At 34.3% G+C, this 25,157-nt stretch overlaps 1 protein-coding gene and 1 long non-coding RNA gene across 2 annotated transcripts in view; one reads left to right on the top strand and one right to left on the bottom strand.

Annotated features, from left to right (window-relative positions):
- Positions 1 to 7,403: 7,403 nt before the first annotated feature.
- The window catches only part of LOC136032736 (NADH dehydrogenase [ubiquinone] 1 beta subcomplex subunit 9-like), a 36,337-nt gene continuing 18,583 nt past the window's right edge, over positions 7,404 to 25,157 (top strand). Inside the window, exon 1 of the mRNA XM_065713064.1 lies at positions 7,404 to 7,581. Within this exon, the coding sequence (XP_065569136.1) occupies positions 7,484 to 7,581 (98 nt within the window). The 5' untranslated portion in view covers positions 7,404 to 7,483. The remainder of the gene's footprint in view (positions 7,582 to 25,157) is intronic.
- On the bottom strand, positions 17,052 to 24,699 carry LOC136032737 (uncharacterized). The gene is made up of 2 exons (XR_010618772.1): positions 24,580 to 24,699; positions 17,052 to 17,370 (listed from the first exon to the last, which is right to left on the bottom strand). It is a non-coding gene; the product is annotated as an uncharacterized LOC136032737 (long non-coding RNA).

Raw genomic sequence — 25,157 nt, 5'->3', positions numbered from 1 at the left:
ATTTCGGATCACAAAGTACGAATCAAGTACCTGGAAGAATGCTTTGCTGAAAGCACGCTTGACTTTAAACAAGAAATTCAGAACTGCAAAACAGCCAAAACTCTTTGGCTGTGTTCCAATGGATGAACAAATATTAGACTGGGAACTTATTGTTAACTATGTTCTTGTCACTGACAAAGCTCTCTTCCTTGAATCAGTAGAAGCTGGCTACAAGCAGCACACTTTGCATTTTGTAGCTCATGAACTGGAACGAGCTGCTAAAGTTTGGTGCCCTGCTATGACTGGAGACAGGAATGCAATGATAGTGATTGACGATATTTGCCTTGCTAATCCTAGCGTAAATAAACTTAATACCTCGTTATTGAAGCAAAAAATATCCCCACCTTCAAACTATTGGGTGCATCCCTCACATTTTGAATCTACTTGTCCGAGATACTATGAAAAGCTTATACCAGTGTGTCAATAATATCTTGAAGGTCATCACATGGCTCAAGTTGTCCTTAACGAAAAGCAGATTGCACTTCTTAGCGAAACTATTAACCTAGAACTACCTATCAAAACTCGCTGGGGATCTATCTACTGATCTATGCCCTTCACAAAAGAGTCGTGGGAACCTTTACAGTCTATTTCCATCGATAGAAGGTGATATGTAAATGAGGATACTCAGAATATCAGGAAAGTACTTCTGAGTATGTGAAACTGATTCGATTAACAGCCTATCTGAATTTTTTAAGCCAATTTCACTTGGCTACCTATAGAACTACCTATCAAAACTCACTGGGGATCTATCTACCGATCTATGCACTTCACGAAAGAATTGTGGGAACCTTTATGGTCTATGTCAATCGATAGAAGGTGAGATATAAAGGAGGGTATTTAGGGTATCAGAAAGTACTTTCTGATTATGTGAAACTGAATCGATTAACAGCCTGTCTGAAACTTTTGAAGCCAAATTCACTTGGCTACCTATAGAACTACCTATCAAAACTCACTGGGGATCTACCTACCGATATATGCACTTCACGAAAGAGTCGCGGGAACCTTTATGGTATATGTCAATCGATAGAAGGTGAGATATAAATAAGGGTAATCAGGGTATCAGAAAGTACTTTCTGATTATGTGACAACTGAATCAATTAACAGCCTGTCTGATATTTTTAAATCCAATTTCACTTGGCTGCCACTTCTTTAAAGGAGAGGAAGCTCTTCCTTCGTGTGTCATTCTGCCTTACAATTATAGCAGCTTTTCAGGAGACTGTACGGTTTTGGCCAGTCTCAAAGGCCAATGAAAGGAAAATCCAGAAGTACATAGAAAATAGCAGGATATTCGCCTACGATCCCACACTGGCTCCAGCTACTCTACTTGCTCCGCTTTTTGGTGCAAACTCATTGACACAGAATCAGTTTACAGATGTAATAAGTCGAATCAATAAACCTGCTAAATTTTCCTACCAATTTTGGAATGATGGTGACTTTTAAAAAAGGATCTGAAGTTGGCTTTGTTGGGGTCTTGAACATAGGACTCTGTAGCTACATTTCCAAAAGTGGCCCATTTCCCAAATCATTGTACTTTGAAACTGCAAAAACTGTCGAATCGGCAGCTTGTTAGTGGGCTGTTTTTATTTGCAAAGTTTAGACAAAAGTGTCTGAACACTTTTTTGTAAAACAGTTTCACAGTCTTTCATAAACTTATGCAAAGAGGTATGAGACTTAATGTTGCTCCTTACTTTCAGTTCAGAAACTTGTGTTTTTTTCTATACTAACAGTTGTAATTCTTGAATCATCTTTAAGTGTCAAGATCATCTTAACCGAAGTTTTTCTTTCAAAATACGTTTATAAGCATTTAGTTCCCACACGACTGCGGATGACACTTCACAAGGTAGCAGCTACTGCTACAACTATGACATCATATATAGCACTAGAGTTGTTAGCATATTTTTTTCAATTCAATTCAATTTATTTCCAAAACGGGCAGCGGACAAGTGGAATATTCGCTTAATAGTCAAAACATAGTCTATAGTCAATGCTTATGAAATAATTTAAATGATTCTTATCATACACTTAAAGTCAGTACACAATAACTGACTAGTCAAAACATAATAAAATACAACTAACAAACTAAAGCAGCGGATTTGTTCTGGCAAAGAATTTTCTTATAGAAAGTGTTGCAGTAAAAACATTGAAAATGGTTCATTCTATTGGAAATTTAAAGTTTTATTGCCCTTTTTAAGAGTCAAAGTGATTTTAGGGCAACCAATCCCCCCAATGCCTGCCATTTCCCCAAACATATCCAGTAAAAAATTTTAGGTATTCGTTTTGTTACATACAGGTAATAACTCCAGCGATTATTTCTTTCGTGACGACAATCCCCAACAGCTCTCGGGACAACGGCTATAAGTTATGCTAGTTAGCCATTGCTAACTATAAGTGTTTTATGCAAGGTGTGGTTGTGTAAACTTCACAAGGGGGCTCATTCAATTGCTAATCAAAAGCTATAGTTCTCTTTTTAAAGTCAAATGTGATAAGTTGGTAACTAGTCCCCCCCCCCTTTCTTCTTGTTTCCTAAAATTCATCCAAAGAAAATTTTTCAACAGCCATTTTATTCGAAAGATTCCAAAGATCGCAGAAGAAAGCCTTCAAAGTTGAAAGAAATTCCCAGAGCCTGAACAAGGGTTGTAAGTTTTGCCCCCGGGGGATACAAGGCTCTTAAGAAAGGGGGTTGTATAAATTTTAGAGGAGGTTTATTTGATTGTAAATTGAACGTTATAGTTTCCTTTTAATAGTCAAAATTGATTTGAGGGTAGCCAGACCCCCTCCCACCAACGCCTATCACTGGATAAGATTGCGTAAGAAGAAAATTTACGGATGTGAATTAATTTGTTTTTAATCTTGTTTCCTCAGGGGGTCATAATATTGAACCAATTGTCCTAAAACATCGGGAGAGGGTTTATTGAACAGAAATAATTCGTTTTAGTGCTCCTTATAACTTACCAAAAATATTGGAAGGCAACTAGCCCTCCTCCCATGCCCCTTGTTTTCTCCAAAATCGTCCGATCAAAATATTTGAATAACCATTTACTGCCACAGCTAGTCACCTTACTTTATGTCCAAATCTTCTTGAATATTTAAATGGAAATGGCATTTACAGTTTATGCTTTTGATTCATACGAATAACAACAACGCTTAGGCTGTTTGCAAGTTCTTCAGTAATTTTTTATATTTGTCTGGTGGGTCACCAGTTTTTTTTTCCAATATCAAGTGCTTGTAGTAAAGAAGTGTAATATAAGGAGCACCTCGGCAGAATAGTAGCCAAAACTCTAAAAACAGATTTTGACCACACTAGATATGTGCAAAGAATTTTCTCTTTATGCTGATTCCAAATTTTTAGAATGAATTAAGTTTTATGATACTCCTCAAAAACTACGAGCCTGAAAAAGTTTGCCTGAATTTCAAAACAAGAGGGGAAACACCCTTGTTTTTGAAAGAGGGATCTTCTTGAAAGTACGGAGAAACATTAATGGATCCAGCATATTAGAGAACTCTTTTATAGAGGTTTAAAGCTAGTGTCTACAAAAATGCGGGATTTTGTATTTGTTTGTTTTTTTTTGTCAGAAGAATAAGATCAGGAATGTTTTTTGTTTTTTTTTTAGTTTTTTTCGATACCGATCTTACCAAGCCAATGGTCCTAGAAGAACAAGAGAGGGTCATTAAATGTTCCAGTGGCCTTTTTAAATGACCAAGAAAATGGAGGGAATCTAGGCCCCTCCCATGACCCCTCTTCCCTCAAATCAATCCACAAACAATGAAAATTTTGAGATGCCCATTTGATTCGGCATAGTTAAAAGATCCGACTACTTTGCCTTTGGAGATAAAACGTTCCCCGTCTCTAAGGGAAGGGCTGTAAGTTGTGCAGTTTGCCCATAAAATGTATATAGTAATTTTTATTGGTAAGTATCAAGGCCGTATCCAGGGAGGGGGGCTAGGAGTTTTGACCTCCCACCCCTCCCCCCAGAAAAAATTGTTTTCTTTACTCAAAAATTGTAACAAAAATGAATATAGACCAATTTTTTATGCGTTTTCTGAGTTTTGTTTAATTCCCCCCCCCCCCCCCTCCTCTGCAAAAAAATAAAAAATTGACGTACGAAAACAAAGCAAGGAAATAATAAATGAAAAGAGAAAAATCAAATAGGTGAAAAACAAGGATTTCATCAGCCAGTAGCAAAATATGAAAAACAAGCAAATATTTCGACAAGGACCTCAGCCAAATCGTCTTCAGTGCTCAAAAATAAGAAAGAGGAAAAAGAAAACAAAGAAGAAAAACCAACCAAATCTAACCTTCTTAAGTGAACTGTACGAGAGGAAAAAAGACACTGAATCAAACTACAAAAACCAACTTGAAATCAATGAAAGAGAAGTTACCAATTAGATTGAATAAGTATCCTTTGCCTTGCAACAGATTTCGCCTGTCTACAATTTCGATTTTCATTAGATATGCGGACAGGTTGTCTTAAATTAGAGTGGGTGAAAATATTCATAGAGTCTTTTAATATTAAATTGTTATAATTTGGGCTTAAGGAAATATCTCCCGTATCTCTATTTATAGCCAAATTTCTATTTATATGTTTTTTTTTTTATTTCAATTGCTTCTTTAAAAGATCGTGGTAAGCCATTTACGGTAAATATTAAAGTTGCCTCTTCAAAAAGAACTAAATGGTCAGGATTTTCGTATATATGCTGGGCCAGAGCTGAATCAAAGTTATCATTTTTATTTTCCAATTTCTGGGACTTATCTATTGAAATTTTGTGTTCATGTAATCGCTCCGCTAGTCGTTGATGGTTCCTGCCAATGTAAAATTTTCCACGTGAACACGGGACTCTGTAGGCACCACTACCTAGTATAGGGTCCGTTTTATCCTTTCCCAAGTTGAAAAAATGTTCAACTTTTTGTTCAGTTTTGAAAGAAACAGAGAGATTATGGTTTTTTTTTTAATTTTTCAAAGTTTGTCGCTGAGTTTCTAGACGTATGGTAATGTAGTGAAAGTTTTTTTTTCAATTGCCAGTGTAACTGAATCAAGGGGGACGGGCTTCCTAATTTCCTGTTTTACCTTTTTTAATCGTCTATCTATTATATTTTCAATGAGATTGATTGGGTAGCCATTGCAGAATAGAATATCTTTAACATAATCTAAATCGGATTTTACATGATTACGTGAACATATTTTTAGAGCCCTGTCGACTAAAGAAATTACTACCCCTCTTTTTACACAAGGAGGGTGATATGACGAGAAATGTAGATGCCGATCATTATGGTTTGGGTTTCTATATATAGAAAATTCAAGGCTAGGATTGTTTTTTATAATTAAAACATTGAAGAAAGGGAGCTTTCCTGAATCTTCCAGTTCTATTGTTAATTGAAGATTCGAATTAAAAGAATTCAAATGTGCCAAAAAATCTTTTAGAGAGTCCTGACCATGTTCCCAAACAGCAAGAATATCATCAACGAAACGAAACCAGAGAGAGAGTTTTAAGGGGAAACTATTCAAAGCAGACTGTTCTATGACGTCCATGTAAAAATTTGCCAAAAAAAGAGTTAAAACAGTGCCCATGGGTAAGCCCTTGACCTGAAGGAAATTTTTTTCTCTAAACATAAAATATAAAGAGAACTTGTTGTAAAGACGTACAAGCGTCATTATTGTGTCAATTTCCAAAGTTTTATAATCTGACCAAGCAGAATTTTCCTCTAATTTTATTTGTAAGGCCTGTTCACATTTATGGACATCGCATGAAGTGAAATTTTTGGATACAGCCTTAGGAAGTATACAGTTTATCTTTTGGGGGGGGGGATTATTTTCATAGAGAGAAATTTCTGTTGGGAGGAATGTTTCTAGGGAGCATATGGCATTTTCTGGTATAATCTGAGAAATGGATAGAAAGTAAAAGTGAAAAATGTAAGTGAAAAGTGAAAGTAAGTGAAAAATGGTTTTTGTCGGCTGAAAAGTAAGGAGTATGATTAAAACCTAAACCGAACTGAAGTAATTTCATATATGAGGGGGGCTATTTCCCTCAACTCTAGCTCGTTATGGTAAAGCTACACTTTTTGTCATAATTCTTTAAGAAAGACTTCTCAAAAACAAGGGACGTTGAATTTGAATGAGAAGTACTTTTAAAGCTTATTATGACATTTGCAAAAGAGCAAGGGAAAGAACCGCCCCTTCATATTTAGGTTTGCATCAGTTCATTTTAAATTTTAATGTTGCTTCTTATTTTAATCGGAAAATTTGTTTTATATTTTTTAGAAATAAAACAACTTTGAATACTGACAGAACTGTACATTGTCCTATCAACAACTTAAGCAAAATTGTGATTATCTTAAAGGTTTTTGGGAAGTAACACCAGAAATCCAGAATTTTTAACTGACGCTCTTTATTTTTTACGTTTAAAAGATTTTTGATTTCAGTGTCTATAATGCCATGTCGTAAAATTTCACAAAAAGTAAACAAGAAGGCATGACGTCTTCTACGTCCGACAACGAACTATACACCAAGAAATAAAGTTCACACGATGAGTTGTTACACGGAAGTTCATTGCCAACAAAAAATAGTATACAGTCTTGATATACGTAAGAACAATAAGATTTTCTCTAAAATCATAAAATGCAATCTTAAGGCCGTGATTAAGTGAACTAATAGAAGTCGAAAATCCCATGTTAAAATCCAAAATTTATGTTTAAAAAGTGCTCAAGTATTCACTGGCGGAATATACCGCTTTTAATATCAGGTCATAGCTTCTTGAAAATGTTACAAAATGTTTGCTAGGATTTTGCTCTATTTTCTCTAATGCTTAGAAATGCTTAAAATTGCTTAGAAATGAAGAATATTGTTTTTAGAACAAAATCGGTACTATCATGAGCAGAAGACAATAACCTATAAAATTATTGCAACCATTTTTCGATGTATTTTTCTATTTTTGAACAGTCCCATAGAATATTTTCAGCTAGCTGAAAATTTTACAAGTTTCTTGCCAGAAAGAATCGTTTCAGATCGAACTAGAGACCAAATTGACAAGCTGGTATAATTAACCTGCTATTTCAAATTGAGAGACAGAAGGCTACCCTAACTTCAATTTTAAGCTTCGATGTTTTCAAGTTCACTTAATCACGGCCTTAATAATAAACCAATTATTTTCTTGCCAGAAATTGAACTATAACTTAATAGGAAGACTGAATTTAGATTTATTAGCAAATAAGTGAAATTTGAGTAAAATCTCCAGGGGAGAATTAAAAACGATTTTCATAAAATTTAAGTACAATCATTATCAGTTGTAACGTAGACTGAATCTATAGCATTCGTGTTAGCATACCTTCTTGCAAAAAGGCTGCCATCTATTGTAAAAATTCTGAGCGTTTAACAGCTGCCATCTGCCGCATGTAAAAGAAAACTAGAATAGAAAATAAAAAAAGCCAAGAAGTAAATTTTGAATCCAAATGTCTCATCTTCAAACAAGGGTATTAAACCACTCTCAGAGGGTACTGAAGCTTTACAAAGAGGCTTTGAGAAATATTGAAGGATATCATTATGTGAGGTAGGTTCTAATGGGCTTTGTTTGCAATTGTAACCCAAGCTATCCTATGTTTGTATTTTGATTATAAACTAGCCTACTAGTGTAGGGATTGCAGTTAGGATACCCAGTAGTTGGAAAATGGTAAATTTGTACAATAGAAAACTCCCAGAAGAAGAATTGCAAGAACACCAAGAACAATTTTTATATTAGGCCTACCACTAGGCTAAATAACTAGCCTAACTGAAAATAAGGTAGTACCATTAAATTCTTCATTATATGCTCCCTATAATGTAATAGCTTTGGTAAAAATATTGCAGTTCATTTAATTGACTTACCAATAAAGTGAACATACCACTTGATGCCTTTTTTATTTTTTATGTGAATATAAGGGTAAAATTCTAGTTAATTGACTTCTTGCTATCTCAGAAAGGCAAAGAAAAGGCAACTAGTAACTGAAAATTAAGGTAAAATGTTGTTTTGTCAAAATTTCAATAGGTATAGACCTGTCATGTAGGCAAATTTCAGGGCCCTCTATAGGGAGAAGAAGTGGAGGTAGGTACTTTAAAATACCTTCTTGGGACATACTTTAGCCTGTAGACCCATCCCTGGAAGTTTCATTTTCCTAACCTAAACCCTTTCTGAGATAGCAACAAGCCAATTAAGTAGAATTTTCCTAAAACAACATTTTACCTTAATTTTCAGTTACTAGTTGCCTTTTCTGGTAAAATTCCAGTTACTATGCACACTCCTCCTCCAACATAATCTATTCAAGGCCTTCCTCTTTACACCCTCCCAAGAAGTTCCCATTTCCTTTAAATTTTTATTTATGACATCCTCCCAACTCAGACAAGGACAACCTGCTTTCCATGTAACCCCAGACAGTTGGACAATTTCAGGCAATCTGTCATCTTTCATCCACAGAATGTAGCCCAACCATCTCAACCTTTCTTTTGTCATTCTTTCATTTATTTTATTATACAGTAATAGGCTATTCAAACCTATTCTAGCACCCTGTACTCCCAAAACCTCTGAAGTTTCATTCATTTTGCTCACACTTTCATCTAATATGCTTAAATCATCAGCATAATCTAAGTCTGGGAGCATTTTCCTCCCCATTTGATTCCATATGCTCCTTAAGACAAAGTCCATGAATATGATCCATATAAAGGGGGAAAGAACACAACCCTGCTTAACTCCTGATTTAACACAAAAACAGTTGCTAACCTCATTTCCTACCTTAACCACAGTAGTATTATTCTTGTACATAGCACAAATCACTTTACTGACAAATTTTGGTTGTTTTCAACAAAATGATAGGCTACTACATTTTCTCAGTGACAAAATTGTTTATAATAAGGTTAGGTTAGGTCAAAAAGTGTTTAAATTTTAATTTATAATAGAAGCAATTATTATATTTTCAAGAGCTTAAAAAATGGCATCAAGTGGTATGTTCCCTTTTATTGGTAAGTAAATAATATGATGATAGAATATTTATCTCTCCTCTGATTTCTGACATTTCACTTCTTAGTCCTTGTATTTTTGCTTGAATGCTTGTCACAATTGACTTGTCAATGCTTCACAATGCTTGTCACAACTCTTTACAATTGATAATATCTGTTGGATATTCATTGGGAGGCTTTCAAGAAAGGACTTTCCTACAGATGTTTGTCTAGCTATTTGTACTTTATCTCTTGATAGATATTTGAAAGTCATATGGGTAATTAATAAATGAAATGAGACTCATTGCATCAAAAATTTTCTGCTAGATATCAAAGATATAATTGTTAGAGATATTGAATTACTAGTATTGTTTGTTAGGATGGCATTATGTCTAACTATTTGTACTTTATCTCTGGGTAGATATTTGGAAGTCATATGGGTAATTAATAAATGAAATGAGACTTATCATATCAAAAATTTTCTGCTAGATATCAAAGATATAATTGTTAGAGGTATCAAATTACTAGTATTGTTTGTTAGGATGGTGTATTGTGTTGGATATTGGGAGGCTTTCAAGAAAGGACATTCCTACAGATGTTTGTCTAGCTATTTGTACTTTACCTCTGGATAGATATTTGGAAGTCATATGGGTAATTAATAAATGAAATGAGACTTATCATATCAAAAATTTTCTGCTAGATATCAAAGATATAATTGTTAGAGATATCAAATTACTAGTATTGTTTCTTAGGATGGCGTATTGTGTTGGATTGGGAGGCTTTCAAGAAAGGACTTTCCTACAGATGTTTGTCTAGCTATTTGTACTTTATCTCTGGGTAGATATTTGGAAGTCATATGGGTAATTAATAAATGAAATGAGACTTATCATATCAAAAATTTTCCGCTAGATATCAAAGATATAATTGTTAGAGATATCAAATTACTAGTATTGTTTGTTAGGATGGCGTATTGTGTTGGATATTGGGAGGCTTTCAAGAAAGGAGATGTTTGTCTAGCTATTTGTACTTTATCTCTGGGTAGATATTTGGAAGTCATATGGGTAATTAATAAATGAAATGAGACTCATCATATCAATAATTTTCTGTTAGATATCAAAGATATAATTGTTAGAGATATTGAATTACTAGTATTGTTTGTTAGGATGGTATATAAAATGGCACATTTTGTAAATGTCTTAAAATTGTCTTTTTTTATACAAAGAACAGACATTGAGAGGCTTTGAACTGATTCATGTATTGTTGCACTATCAGTGGATTCTAAATCCATATGTCTTTTCTTAGTTTTCCCCATTTAAGTTGTTTGAACAAATTTGCAAATACCAGCAGAGGAGACAATCACATTAATAGCAATTAGTTTATAATGTCAACAGGTGTATAATTCATTTATATTTCAATGTGCTTGCACAAAATCAATGCTATTTGGCTGAGAGCATTGAATCAACTGACTAAGCTATCATTTCACAATAATTTTTTTCTCTGTTATTTTTATTTAGATATTTGTGAACATTATTAGAACAGTAAATAAAAAATGAACAGAAATTAAATGGAAATAACCAAGTTTTATGTACTGATGTAAAGGAAAGGTTCAAAGATAAAAACACAAAAACTAGCCGACTGATTACAGGCTGTTGCCCCTGAACAGCATAGCAAGTCTGAATGGAGGCTTTTTCCGGCTTGGGAGCCCCCCCCCCCCATCAGGAAAAATATCAAAATTTTCTCTTCTGATTTCTCATGTATATGTTTGATTTATTCACTCTTTTTCTTCTTCTTTTTTAACAAGTAGGCCTACCTACTCTCGAGAATAAATATATGTATTCTTGCCTCTACCTGGTAATCTGTCATGTGGTGAACTAGTGTTCCAAATATGCTTCTGGAAAGGGGGTTATGTGGAAAAGTATTAATACCTAATTGAAATGTTTTTGTTATGCTACTTTGTCTAACAAAAGTAAACAAGAATAACTCATGCTTCTGATCATTTCAAAAAAACTAATATATTATCTTGATTTTATATTTTCAAGTTTAAAGGTCAAGTATGCTGGGTTTGTACATTCTCTGGGTTCCAGTTAAGTGTGCCATCTATAGAAACATTCAAGAGAAAAAAAAAATCAATGGCTAAAATCAACTCTTTACAATTGTTAATTTCTTGAATGTTTTAAGATCAAGTATAATTCTTTTCTTAAGAAGACTTTTTATTTTTCAAATTTCTGTAGATGAGTCCATCAGTTCATGTTTGTGGTTTGTAAATAACTTATGTTTTTGGTTTTCTAACCCCTTTGAAATATGGATTGCATGGCAGCAGGAATTGTAAAGAGACTTTTGGTATAGGAATAGATCACTTCTATACCATTGCAAATCACGACGTCAAGATTCAATCATAATTTGTCATACAATTGTATAGCTAATATGCCTACTGCTACATTTGCTATAAACGTTGATTTTTTTTTTTTTGATTTTTTTTTTTTTTTTTTTTTTTTTTTTTTTTTTTTTTTTTTTTTAACTAAGTGATCCAGAAAATCTTCAAAACTTTGGCAGGAGAAAAAGATTATGCAGGAAGAAAATGAAAAGCAGTGAATAAATAAACCTCCAGAATTTTTTATTATGTTATTTGTTTTAATTAGGTAAATTGGTAATTCATCATGGTACTTTGTTAATTACTTCTACTAATTGTGTGGTTTTGGTTATCCAGAGATTCTTAATTAATAACCTGAAGCTTTAGAAAGATGTATGGTGTCTGAAATTTTGTCAGGATGGCAAAATGTATCAAAGATAAATCCTGAGAATTTCAGGGACTGATGTCCTAGGTCATCTCTCCTGTGTAAATTGTCAGATACACGGAACACAACCTAATTTTATATCATTTTTTTACCCACTTTTGCAACAGCGGCATCAAGGTTCAATCTTTACTCGAGTCTTGGAGTTGAATAGATGACACTTTTGTATATGCAGCACCATTTTAAAATTACTAATTTTTCTTATATTGTTCCTTTGTGGTTTTACCTCTGAACTTTTAGAGTTAAAGCATTATATTGCTTTGAGCATATCTGATAATAAAACCCATCCCGACGTATAATTTCATAGCTTGATCTTAAATATAGATGGATATACAAACTCAAATATGTTTTCTATATTGTTATTTTTCACATCAGTTCCTGAACAAAGACAATTGATTCCATTCATAACTCATATCTAAGAATTCAGTAGATGGCAATGCTTTACTTGATATAACGTTTTAAATTGGAATTTTTCTTGTGTTATTGCTTTATGGCGATCTAAAATAGCATAAAAACTTGCATTTCTATTTCTGTTTTTTTTCTTAAACATTACTTTGCTATTAACATCAATATATATTCTGATGATTGTACCTATTCCTATTGTTGGACGATAATATGATTAAACGGTGTATCGATATTTTTGCTTTCGATATTTGATAATCGACGTATCGATTTCAATAATTTTTATCATGTTTTTTTGTTTGCTCAGATTAACAAAGCAGTTCAACAGTACAGTTCAATAACAAAACAATTCAATAACAAAAATAGTAAAATACAGAAAAACTCCTATTGGAGGAACAAATATTGCAAAAACTCTGATTTGGAATTGCTCAGGAAAAATAAGCTACTGACTATTTTTGGCTATTTAAATCGGCAACATGTCAATATTTCCACCTGAGAATTGTTTCAGCCTTCCAGTGGTAAATGAAGAAATTTTTTCAACTGAAAGTAAGGAGCAACACTAAAACTTGAAAGAACAGAAATTGTTCTGTATAAGAGGGGTATAATAAGGGGTATCAATACCTTTCTCTTCACGCTAAAGTTTCTTTTGGTATTTTAAAAATCTCCTTACTCTAATAAGACGGCTCTTGCGTTTCAGGAGTTGTTCTTAAATAATTGGGACAAAAATTAAAAATTATCATAAGAAGCAAGGTATTGAGGAGGGGGATTTGCCCTTATACACGGAATAATTTCTCTTCGTTTTAGGTTTTAATATTGCTGTTTAGTTTTAGTTGAAAAAATTTATTTTTTATTTAATTTCTAATCTTTTTCAAATAATGCCAAAAGATCCACCTTTTCAGTCCATGGAAAACCCCCAAGAAAATTTCCTCCACGGAAAACTTCTCTCGCGTAAGATCCCCCATCCCACAGATAATTCTACCCCTGCTGAAAATTTCCCAAAAAACTTCTTGCTGACAATTCTGCCTCGATAATTATTTTTAGCCTACTTTCTTTTGAAAAAAGTTGTTTTTTTCTTTAATTTCTAACCGTTTTTCAAAACGTGCCGAAAATCTTTCCTTCGTGAAAAATTTTTCCTGGAAATTCTCCTCTCCCAATGTCTCAATGGAAAGTTTCTCGCGAATAACAATACTACTTCCCAATAACAAATACTGTATGCAAACACAAGACAAATTTCATAACTTATAACCATTTTCTCCAGAGACTTGCAGGGTCGTGTCATCCCCAGAGGTAGGGTAATTGACCTTTCAACTATGCTGATCAAAACGGCTGTCTCAAAATTTTGGTCTGATAAATTTAGTAAAAAAAGGAGCAAAGGAGGGAGGGATAGTCTAACTGCCCTTAAATCAGTTTGGTCACGAAATGGGGAACTACAACTATAATTTCCCTTCGAGCGAGTATTGACAAGGGGGCGAACCCCCATATTACGTGTATGAGGCAGTTTCTTCCCCTCGTCAGTACGTGGCTCTTTACGCTCAAGTTATAATTTTGTTAAATAATGGCTGGTATAAACAATAATTTGCTTGTGTTATTTTGCGACCGATACTTTGCATTTAATGTTATGTTGAACAGCTTCTGAACTGAGATTTTTATGTGATAATAAACCAAAGATATTGTACGTTTTCTGCTCGTGGTTGCTTTTAAATAATAAAAAAAAAACAATTTTTTGTTATTTGTTATTTTTCGACCGATACTTTGCATTTAATGTTATGTTGAACAGCTTCTTAACTAAGATTTTTATGTGATAATAAACCAAAGATATTGTACGTTTTCTGCTTGTGGTTGCTTTTAAATAATAAAAAAAACAATTTTTTGCAACTGAAAATTAAGAACAACAATAAAACTGGAATCGAACAGAAATTATTATGTATATGAGGTGGTTACCCCCTTCTCAGTACCTCACTCTTTACGATATTGTTTGACTTTTTGTTCCTCGAACAAATTGTTTAAAAATGACTTCTGACACACAAGGACCGTTTGATTAGAGTAATAAGCTTTTTGAAAATTCATAATCATTCTAGCGTTAAGAGCAAGGTACTGAGGAGGGGGCAACTTCCTTATGTACTTAATAATAACCAAAAGAAAAATCTGAGAAAATTGTGGTTAAAACAGTTCCTTACACGAACTGTAAGTAAGGAGCGACCCGGCTCATTAGTAACCGAAACTGTAAAAAAAAAACGGTTTAAAAAAAAGAAAAAAGGATTTTGGTACCAATAGGTATATTAAAAGAATTGGCTTTTTATACTGATTTCGAATATATAAATTTCATTAGTTTAGTCTTACCCATCAAAGATTACAAGGCTGAGAAAATTTTTCTGATTTTCGAAAAAAGGGAAAAACACCCCCAAAAAGTCGAGTGATCTTAATGAAAATCGCACCATTAGATTCAGCATATCAGAGAACCCTACTGTATAGGTTTCAAGCTCTTAGCTGCAAACACGTGGGACTTCGTATTTTTTGCCAAAAGAAAGATCATGGATGCGTGTTTATTTGTTTATTTGTTTTTTCCAGGGGCGATCGTGTAAACCCAGTGGTCCTAGAATATCCTAGAGAAAGAGTTTGACTCTTTCTCGCAGCTCTATTTTTTTAAACAATAAAAAACTTTAGCGTAAAGAGCGAGGCGTTTGGAGACGATAGCCCCTTTCATATACGGAACCGATTTCCGTTCGCTTTAAGTTTTAATGTCGCTCCGTACTTTTAGTAGAAAAAAGTTGTTTTTTATATTTTTATTCTACAGAAAGGAGACTTGAATTTTTTTTTTACCTAAAAAGTACTTTCGATTGGGTTGAAATTTTAATGAAATGTAGATTTTAGTAAGGGAATATCCAACTCACCGCCCTTCTTTCACCACCTTTGTTTTTTATTATTGCCCACCCCCTTGGAAAAAAATCTTCCTACGTGCCTTGAATAGAGACTAAAAGGGCCAATCTTACAAGAGACTGAATTATATGAAAATAAGGGGATAATCCCTGCATTATTGGAATTGACAAGAAAGCATCAGTTTCATTTTGGCAAATAATTAATTTTTGGGGGGGACTTTCAATTTGCAAAAATCAGATGAAATTTACGGTCTTCACGCAATACCTCGCTCTCTACGTTAAAGTTTGACTCTTTGTTCCAATTATTTAAGAATGAATAATTGTTTAAGAGTGTCTAATTAGAACAATAAGCTTTTTAAAAGTTAAAAAAAAGTAATGTAAAGAACGGGGCAACTCCCCTTATAGTCATAATAATTTCTATTCGTTTTAAGTTTTAACTTAAAACGAATTTAACTTTTACTTTTATTTGAAGAAACGTGTCTTTTTTTATTTAATATCTTATGTTTTTTAAATAATCCCGTGAAATCAAACTTCTCTTCTATGGGACCCCCCCCCCCCCGAAAGGTATCTGTATACTTCCCAATAGTCAATACTATATGTAAACAATGGGCGAAGTTCATAGTTTGTACCACTTTCCCCGGGGGCTGTGGGGAGTCCAGTCATCCTAAAAAACACAGTTATTAGACTTTCGACTGTGCTGAACAAAATGGCTATCTCAAAATTTTGACGGGAAGACTTAGGAGAAAATGAGCGTGGGAGGGGATCTAGTTCCCTCCAATCTTTTTTGTCACTTAAAAAGGCATTAGAACTTTTAACGCAGCGTAAACAGTATGCATTTAGTCCTTCCCTCTCACACTGTTCTTCGCGTAGTTTCTACCTATTTTTATTTTCCATGGAAAAAAAATAAGCAGAAGTCCTCAAAGAAGGTATTTTCAAAATCTTAAAATCCTCAAGCTACATCTATGACTATTATATGATATATATATATATATATATATATATATATATATATATATATATATATATATATATATATATGTGTGTGTGTGTGTGTGTTCGACTTAGTAGGGAAAATATACTGCCCCCTCCCCCTCCACTAAGGTATCTACATAAATGAACGTAACGTGTCTTACTTCTCTACAGTGTTGGTTGTGTGTAGTTCATAGTTAAGATTTGAAAATAAATCTTGATGGGGGGAGGCGAAAGCAAAAAAATCCTATAGTAAGGATATTATAGTAAAGGGAAAAAACACTACCTTTATTGGTACCACTATACACATGCACTTGAATCAGGACACCGAAGAACAATAGGCGAGAAATAACACCGTATTTATAGTAGACAATATGCTTAGTGGTGTGCCCTCATTGATGTGCAGAATGTATACGCGTGCCACAAACGAAACAAATACTTGAATATTTCATTATGGGAATATTCACTAAATGCTTTATACACCAATTTAATTAAAAATAATCTTGCAAAATATTTAAAAAAACAGTAGATGTTATCACAGAACCAGTCATAAATAGACCTTTGAGGTTAGCTGCCAAAAAAGCAAGATTAGCACTAAAAACTTGCTTTTAATTATCCTTGTTTCATTTCAATGAATTACCTTGTTTTATCTCAGTTTATTTATTAGTCCTGGTTGAAATTTGCTGAAGTAAGGATGCTGGGACTGATTTAAAAAAAATTATTTTAGTTTTATTGTTCGTATGTTGTTGTAAGTTTTTCTTCTTTTATATATTTATGTTTTGCTGAGCCCTTGGACATAGGGCCGAAATATTCAATCAAATTAGATTTTCACTGTTTTACGAAAAGAATTCCCTATTTTTCTTCTTGTTATTGATGTTTGTATTTCATTGTGCTTACACGTTTTGTAGTTCTAGGGAATAGATTGCTTTAACAAAAAGTCGGGTCAAGACACTGAGACTCTGACCTGTTACCTTTGAAAATCATCGTATTGACTACCTAAATGAAGGCCAAAATCTAAAAAAATAGATATATTAAAAAAATCAACATAAATAAAATTCATAATTTGTTTACATATTATCCACTATTGAAGCTATTGAACTGAGGTGGCCCAACTGGTCCAAATTCCCCATTTTCAAAAGAATCGTTCTGGTCTCGGTTTCTATTCCGTAAGTAGGCTATCAATCCAATCAGGCCTAGTAGCAAAGTTCTGTCTTCAGCTACCTGGGCCTTTGCTACCCGTCTTTCCTTAGTTTCGTCGACTAGGGGATGACAAATCCCTACGGCTGCTATGACTATCACCAAATAAGCAATTGACATCTGCTTAACTGATACCTAAATATCAATAAAAAATACAATGTAACTGTAATTGAATATATAAATAGAAATATATAAAAAATATAACTAGGTATTCAGATTTGAATTGAGGCAGTAAAACCTAGTTTGCAGGATCGACCATATGTACATCCAGGTTGTAAATTCAAATGGCAATATTTATGATAAACGATTAGTTAAGAAAACAGGATTAACGGAATGCATATTCCAGAAACAGCTATTTTTTTCACTTTTTTCGATTTGAGGATTTGTACAGAGGAGGAGGAGGGGGTTGCTCCGCTCTCGATCATGGCGCTTGGTGGCCCTGCTTACCGAGTGTGCGCTTCGTAGTGCGTGCACCTTGAAAAGACCCAGAGCTGAATGGCGTGAAACTGACCACAGGTTCCATCTCATCATCAGTTTTGTTGTATGTATTAGTTTTTTTCTGATCAAAAGTAGATTTATAACACCAAAGAACAACAATAAACAAATAATACTAATAAAAAATAAAAAATCAGTAAACTTCTGGATTTAGCCGAAGGTAGTAGCCGGTAACATTTTGCCCGTGAGACACGTGCGGTTCTTTCGTCATCAAAGTGCGGCCGTTGAGAAACTCTTGGTCATTCTGATTCTGCATGTTCCGTAATATAATTGAGCCGTAGAAAAAGAATAAACTCGTTAAAACCTCTCTTAAAGAACCCGTCAACATGGCTAACTGGAAATCGGAGGTACTCTACACAACTCATATCCGGATTTTAATCCCAACATATGTTAAAGTTTAGTTGATGACTGATTTCCGAGAAAATTCGGTGTGCTGATCCGTGGGCAATATTGCTGCTGTACTCTCCCGTGCCTTTTTGTGCTTTTGTGCTTTTTTCTCCCGTACCTTTTCCCACACCTTTTTGTGCTACCAAATAGCTTATGAAAGAATTTGCACGAGTAGTTTGCCCGTCAAAAAATAAGAGAAGAAGATAGTTTGAGGACGAAGTTTGAGTCAGGTTTAGCCGTCTTAGGTTTAGGTTTAGACGAAGTTTGAGTCAGTTTGTTTGTTGTTCTATATGTATGTATACGGCCTGAAAAATGGCTTTAATACAGTCATTCATTCATTCATATACAACGGTTTGAAAACAAACACAAGACAAGAACTTGACTGAATTGAGACAGGAAAGGGACTGATTAAAACACTTCAGAAATCCGCTTATAAATGTTTCTCAAAGTTCATAGAAATATGTTCATGAGCGCTCACAAGAGGGGGAGCAGGGGGCGCTAGCCCCCTCCCCTGGCTGAATGATGCTACCTTATATTTTATTTTTGAGATTTCTATTATACTGCATTAGAAGTACCAATTAGACCAAGTAAGCCCTCCCCCCTAAAAGTCAGCTTATGGGTGCCAATGAACATGTTATTCCATATCAAAATTGCCCGAGTTCCACTTTTCTGGTATCATAAATCTAACATTCTGATTTTTCATTTCTAGAAGACAAAAATCATACATTTTACAGACCGTGGTCTGCATATAGTTCCCGACCCAATATAAATTACAAGATAACTTGACCCACATTGTATTGAAATTAGATGACATATTTCTTGTTCCATGACTTATATTCAATAGTTTACACTTTGTTTGATAACTTATGGATATTTTAAACTGAAAGTTATGGTTATAAAGTGAACGGTACATTTTTATGGATAATAACGCCCTAACTGCGGCTCTTCATTGTATTTTTGACAAACGTAAAAAGGTTATGCTTTGGACAGTAAAGATTTTCAATCGCTGGCCTAGGACTATATCCAGGCATTAGAAGGAGGGGGTGGGATGGAGTTAAGTTCGAAGTGAACCGAGGATTGAATAAATGCAAATATTCTGACTATAATGAACTAAGATTTGTTTTTACTATAGCGTTTAGTCCACAAGAGAGAATGAACTGCGCTGCTGGTTTTTTTTTTTTTTTTTTTTTTTTTTTTTTTTTTTTTTTTTTTTTTTTTTTTTTTTTAGAAATAACTTTTTTCTTAAGATAAGACTTATTCATCATGAGATACACATACAATATTAAATTTTGCCATTCCCTCAAAGGCTCTTTGGCCTGTATAGGAGGGGGAAGACAAACGAGTCGCTTACTCAAAGAAAAAAAAGAATAATCACTTACTCACAGAGGGAAGAGCAAAAAGGAGAAGAAAAGAAAATATAAATAAAATAAAATCTATAGAAAACAAAACTTAATAGATTGGATAGACAAAATTTATTAGGTAGATTAAATAGACTCCAATAAAATATAAGAAAAATAAATAAACAAATAGATAAAAATAATTTTTAAGAAGCCAAAGAATTTTTAACCATTTATTTTTTTTTAACAAATCGAACAAGTGGCACCTTCGAGCTGATTCAGGGAACTTGTTACATACAATATGACTCGCCATTAAATATTAAAATCTGACGTTACACCTGGAGTAAAAGGAACTTGAATATTATTTTTCATATTGCGAAGATTATAATCATTCTGATCAGAGGTAAAAGATGGTGGAAACAGGGCCCGGAGGAGGTCACTGTGAATCTGAGAAAAGGTCAATAAGGAGGATTCTACACAGGGCGCAACTGAGGAAACCCTGGACTCGCTGGTGCCTCTCATGGTGGCTCTACTCACATGGGTTACCCTTAAGAGGAGGAGTAGATTTCTTCTTGAACGAAATAGTCCATTTTGGGAGTATATTTCTTACCCCTGTTCCATTGCTGTCTTTAATTTTTTTTGACTTGACTTGATTGACTTTATTTATTGAGAAAATAAAAAAATACATACACTTATTCCAGTACTGCCAACTTGCCAGAGGCTAAAAACGGCCAATACGGGGAGCTTTTTAATGAAAAGCTCTTAGTCTTTTTGATAAATCCAGTCCCCAGTGCACTTTACAATATGGTTCCATCTCTCTTTACCTGACTGGATTCATTTTTATTAATGAATAAGGAGGATTAGGATACCCAGTAAATACGGTATAATAAATTTACTTAGAGGTTCAGTTGTTCAACCCCGGTCAGGTGTGTGGACTCTCCCGCTTCGTTAATTTTGCCTACACAGAGCAGGCACGAACTTTCGAGGGGAGAATAATAAAACAACCAGGATGGAGCAATAAAACACTTATTTTATCTTATAATTTGAATAAGAAGTACGCAGAAATCCAAGAAAATTTAGGCTATGGGGCCTAGCCCCCTAAGTTTTTGCGTACATCCATGTACCAGAGATGTCACGACTCCCAAAATCTGTCACTAATTAGCTTTTTTTGGACTTTAACGAATTTTGCCATCTGCAATAGATGAACATGCGTGTGTATGTCCCTTGAGTCTGCCCTCTCCCTCCTCCCAAAAAAATTGTATGGGTAACTTCAGATTGAACTATCGTTGCTCGTTTTCCAATGCAAACTATCATGTTTAAAAAATGCCCAGTATATGAGGCAACTTAGAAAAATCCCAAAATTGGTTGCAGGCGTAAAAATACTTGATTTTTATTAATTTCTCTTGGGATGCGGGAATTTTTTGAAGAGCCCCCAGAAGAAATGGGGCGCATTGAATCCTTAGAGGGATTCCAAATTCTATTCCTATATCACAAACTTGCTGATAAGTGAAGACGATAAGTATTATACGAGAAACACTCGAGAAATGAAGTTTCATTAATGCTAATGAAATATACCTAAGATAAAATATAATTGTTTAGAAACAAATTTGGGCTATATATTTGCACATTAGGGGGGTGTGGGTAAAGCGTAGAATATATTAAACGTGTAACCTAAACAAACTTAATATAACCTAACCAAAATACCAACTAAATATTTAATTAAAATATAACTATCCATGGTCAGACATTAATTTGTATCCCGATACATTGCAAACTAACCGGAATGAAAACCAGATCTTAAGTGTTTCTCCTATAATACGTACGTACCGATGATTCATAAGAGCATTTTTCGGAGGGGGAGGGGAGTGAAAAGTGTCAGTTTCAACAAATTTCAGATTTTCTACCGAATAGCATGTTAGGGTCAAGCTTTCACAAAAGATGTTTGAATAAGTTATAGCCTGGTCCATAAATAATTCTGTCTAATTAATTTGTATCTTATTAAATTCAGAATGAAGAACATGAACTTTCCTCGGAAGAATGGGAATTTTACACTAGTTTTTTTCTATTTATAGCGCCAAGCTTTACTCAAAGGTTTCCGAAATATCGCTTTTATGACTGAAAAAAAAATATTGCGACTCAAAAACTGATCTTTTTTTACTGGCTGAAATTTTCACACAGAAAGACAAGAAAACCAATCAGATTTTTGAAGGTGGGGCTATTTTGCTCCTCTTTCTGACATTCGGTTAAGGAATAGTGTTCTTTGGTGCACGAAAGTACGTCACAGACGAAAACCCGTGAAAACAGGCAAATTTTTTCCATGGAACTACGCATATGGAACTATTTCTCTCTGGGTTTACCTTATTTCTTCGATTTATTTTCGACTTATTTCTCCATAGTAATCTTAGACAATAAAACTGATGAAAAAAGACAGCCGGAAGTAACGATTTAGAACGTTTTGGCTTATTATTTGAACGTTTTTATTATTTTACAACATTACTTGAATGAAAGGTATTTAGGCCGTGTATGATTTTTTTAAAGGAATTATTGGTTGATTCTTTTGAAATAGGGTTTAGAATATAGCAGCATTTACTTCCACGCAACATATCTTATTACAACAAAAATAACTAGAATCCGCCTAAAGGACAAGCAAAGGAGTTGACGAAAAAGCTCGTTAACAACGAATAGTTTCATATATACATGAAATTAACCACAACAATCAACACCTATAACCTCCCCCTCCACCAGAAGACTCCTTGGCAAAGAATAGAGCCTTGCCAAAAAGGAGTTAGACCTAAAGCGGTTTTGTAACCTTGTTAAGGTCATGCAAATCATATTTATTTAATGAAGCATATTCTATTTCGGAAGTCTCTCTTCAATCTGGCGATAATTTAACCGCATTTTATCATGTATGTCACTTGAGGTTATTTGAAAAGGTAAATGTTTAGTGATTGGCCACTTCTGAAGGAAACACGCTGAACAAAAAAAGTAGTACTTTTGGGTTCTTTAATTTGGTACTTACCTGTTAGCCAGTACGCACTCGAGAATTTGATTTAAAAGTCGGACAATAACCGGTTTATGGATGTCTACTCGGAGAGAATTAGCTTCGGCTTAGTGGAAAACTACATTATAGCTATATTCGAATTAAATATTTTGTTGGTACTTAGGTTACGTTAGGTTAGCCTACATTCTGCATGCAGGCCCACTATACTTAACACCCAACCCCCGCTAATATACAAATATACAGCCCAAGTCATATGTATCATAGCCATCTCCCAAGCATCTCAGTTGTTACAACCCGGTGCCTGTAGATCCACATTTTTTATGTAGGCCTACTGTCTAATAGATTAGTACCTTTAATGGTATGCTATTCCCAAATATCTTAGTTGCTTTTCTGACAATGCAACCCCCCCCCCCCCGTCTTCTCATGTTCCTATATACAGTCTCCAGATTTTCCCCGTATATACTAGATTGTATTGAGTTGACTGGAAAACCCGTTTCAAGAAAGAACTTCTCTCCTATGACGGCATTCAATTAACGGAGAAATACAGGGTATATTATTTGGGGTAAAATTCTAGTTGATTGACCTTTGGCTATCTTGAAAAGGGGTTAGGTTGGGAAAATGAAACTTTCAGAGATGGGTCTAAAGGCTAGAGTATGTCCCGGGAAGGTATTTTGAAGTACCCAACTTCACTCCTTCTCCCTCTAGAGGGCCCTCAAATTTGCCTACAGGACAGGTCTATACCTATTGAAATTTTGACCAAACAACATTATACCTTAATTTTCAGTTACCGGTTGCCTTTTCTCTGCCTTTAGTTCTGAAAATGCAATTCCTGTTATTTGAGTAGAATTCTGAGCCATATCAATGTTTTTTTTTTTCAAAATTTAGGAAATGTATTTGCATATCTATAAAACCTTATAAATTGAGATTGAGCAAAGTTGTGAAGCTGACTTAATTTTGTTGTACTTCATTCAAGCAGAAGATCCATTTTGCAAGGTATCACTTTTATAACACGCATATTTTTAAAGGTCATCAAAGGTCAGGGCCCTCTAGGGGGAGAAGGAGTGAAGGTGTGTACTTCATAATACCTTCCTGGGACATACTTTAGCCTTTAGACTCATCCCTGAAAGTTTCATTTTCCTAATTAAACCCCTTTCCAAGATTGCCAAAAGTCAATCAACTAGAATTTTACCATTATTTGGAATCAGGGAACGTGATTATTTTAGTGCTGCTGCTAACAACTTACTGTGGCCCCAACCCCAATCTATTCAAAGCATCCCTCTTTACACCCTCCCAAGTAGTTTCCATTTCTCTTAAAGCTTTCCCTATGACATCCTCCCACCTCAATTGGAGACGACCTGCTTTTCGTTTGTCCATAGACAGTTGCCCGACAAGAACAACTTTTGGCAATCTCCCATCCTTCATCATTATAGCCATAGAAAGAAAAATTGAACCATATTTTTCTTACAGTCTATTGTTTGAAATATGGTCAGTCAGTTGGGTACCAAAAACAATTTGTAGGCAATTTCTCCAGAAAACATTTAGCAAATCCTCCTCCGTTTTTCAGAGCGCCCATGCTTTAGAACAATACTTAACCACAGTCGTCGCTGTAGCTTCCAATATTCTAAAATTGGTTCGCAAACTTATCCTCCTATTCTTCCAAACTTTTTTTCAAATGTGGAAAAACACCCTACTTTCAAAATCTTAATAGTATGCATCATCTTTACCAATAATACTCCCTAGGTAAATGAAACATTCCACTTCATCCATCTTTTCATTACCCAGCATCATCTTTTCACCTTCACTTATTTCTAGTCTTAACACCTGAGTCTTCTTAACTTTAATTTCCAAATCTAATCTTACACCCTAAGGAAGTGCTTTAATTTTATTTGTTTCACATATTTCCTTCTACAGAGACCAGCCACTAAATATTTGCCCTTTAAAAAAATAGTATCAGAAAAATAAAGATAAAATGTTTTTTCGAAAGCCTCTTTTTATCACAACCATCAACAAAAGTACTGAGAAATATTCACGTTGTACATTTTTCATAAGTTTCATAAGTTTCTTTCTCAGATAAGCATCCAATGTAAGATGAATCTGTTTATAAAGGTTCTTTTTTTTTCTTACCATATTGTGTGTGAGTATACAAATGTGTTATTATCCACTTTCACTATCGACGACTATAACAGTTTTGGCGGCAAACTGGACGCTGTACTAGTATTTTAGTAGGTTTGAAATCCAAAGGAGGCGAACTAAGTAAAAACTCGTTTTTGCATCATTTCTTATAAATATCATTTATGATGAAGGCCGGTTTCTGTAAGTTGTCACTCAATCGGGTTCAATGTCGTAAAGGGCAGCCCCGCGGTAAATATATTTTGTTATCAAAATTAGCTGCGTGATAATTTTAGTCATGATTTCATTTTCACTAATTTTCTTACCATATTTCGCAATCATCTTATTTTTGCTTCATATGAATGTATAGCTCATGTTCATGGTCATTAAGGATCTTTCCACTTGATGAATTTATAACTGAAATGCCGTTGGTATTATTGCCCATTATGCTGTCCTTGATTAGGGTTAGAAAGAGTTGAGCCTTATACTATTGGCATAACAGTTGATTATGATTTTCTTGATTTAGCGCTAGGAAGGGTTAAAGTACTATGGACATCAAAACCAACGCTTTTTATGGCACTTGGTATTAGCCA

The sequence above is a fragment of the Artemia franciscana genome, chromosome 11 (genome assembly GCF_032884065.1).
Source record: "Artemia franciscana chromosome 11, ASM3288406v1, whole genome shotgun sequence".
In the NCBI taxonomy this organism is placed as follows: Eukaryota; Metazoa; Arthropoda; class Branchiopoda; order Anostraca; family Artemiidae; genus Artemia; species Artemia franciscana.
The sequence above is the reverse complement of the archived record's forward strand: the minus strand, read 5'-3'. Positions and strand labels throughout refer to the sequence as shown.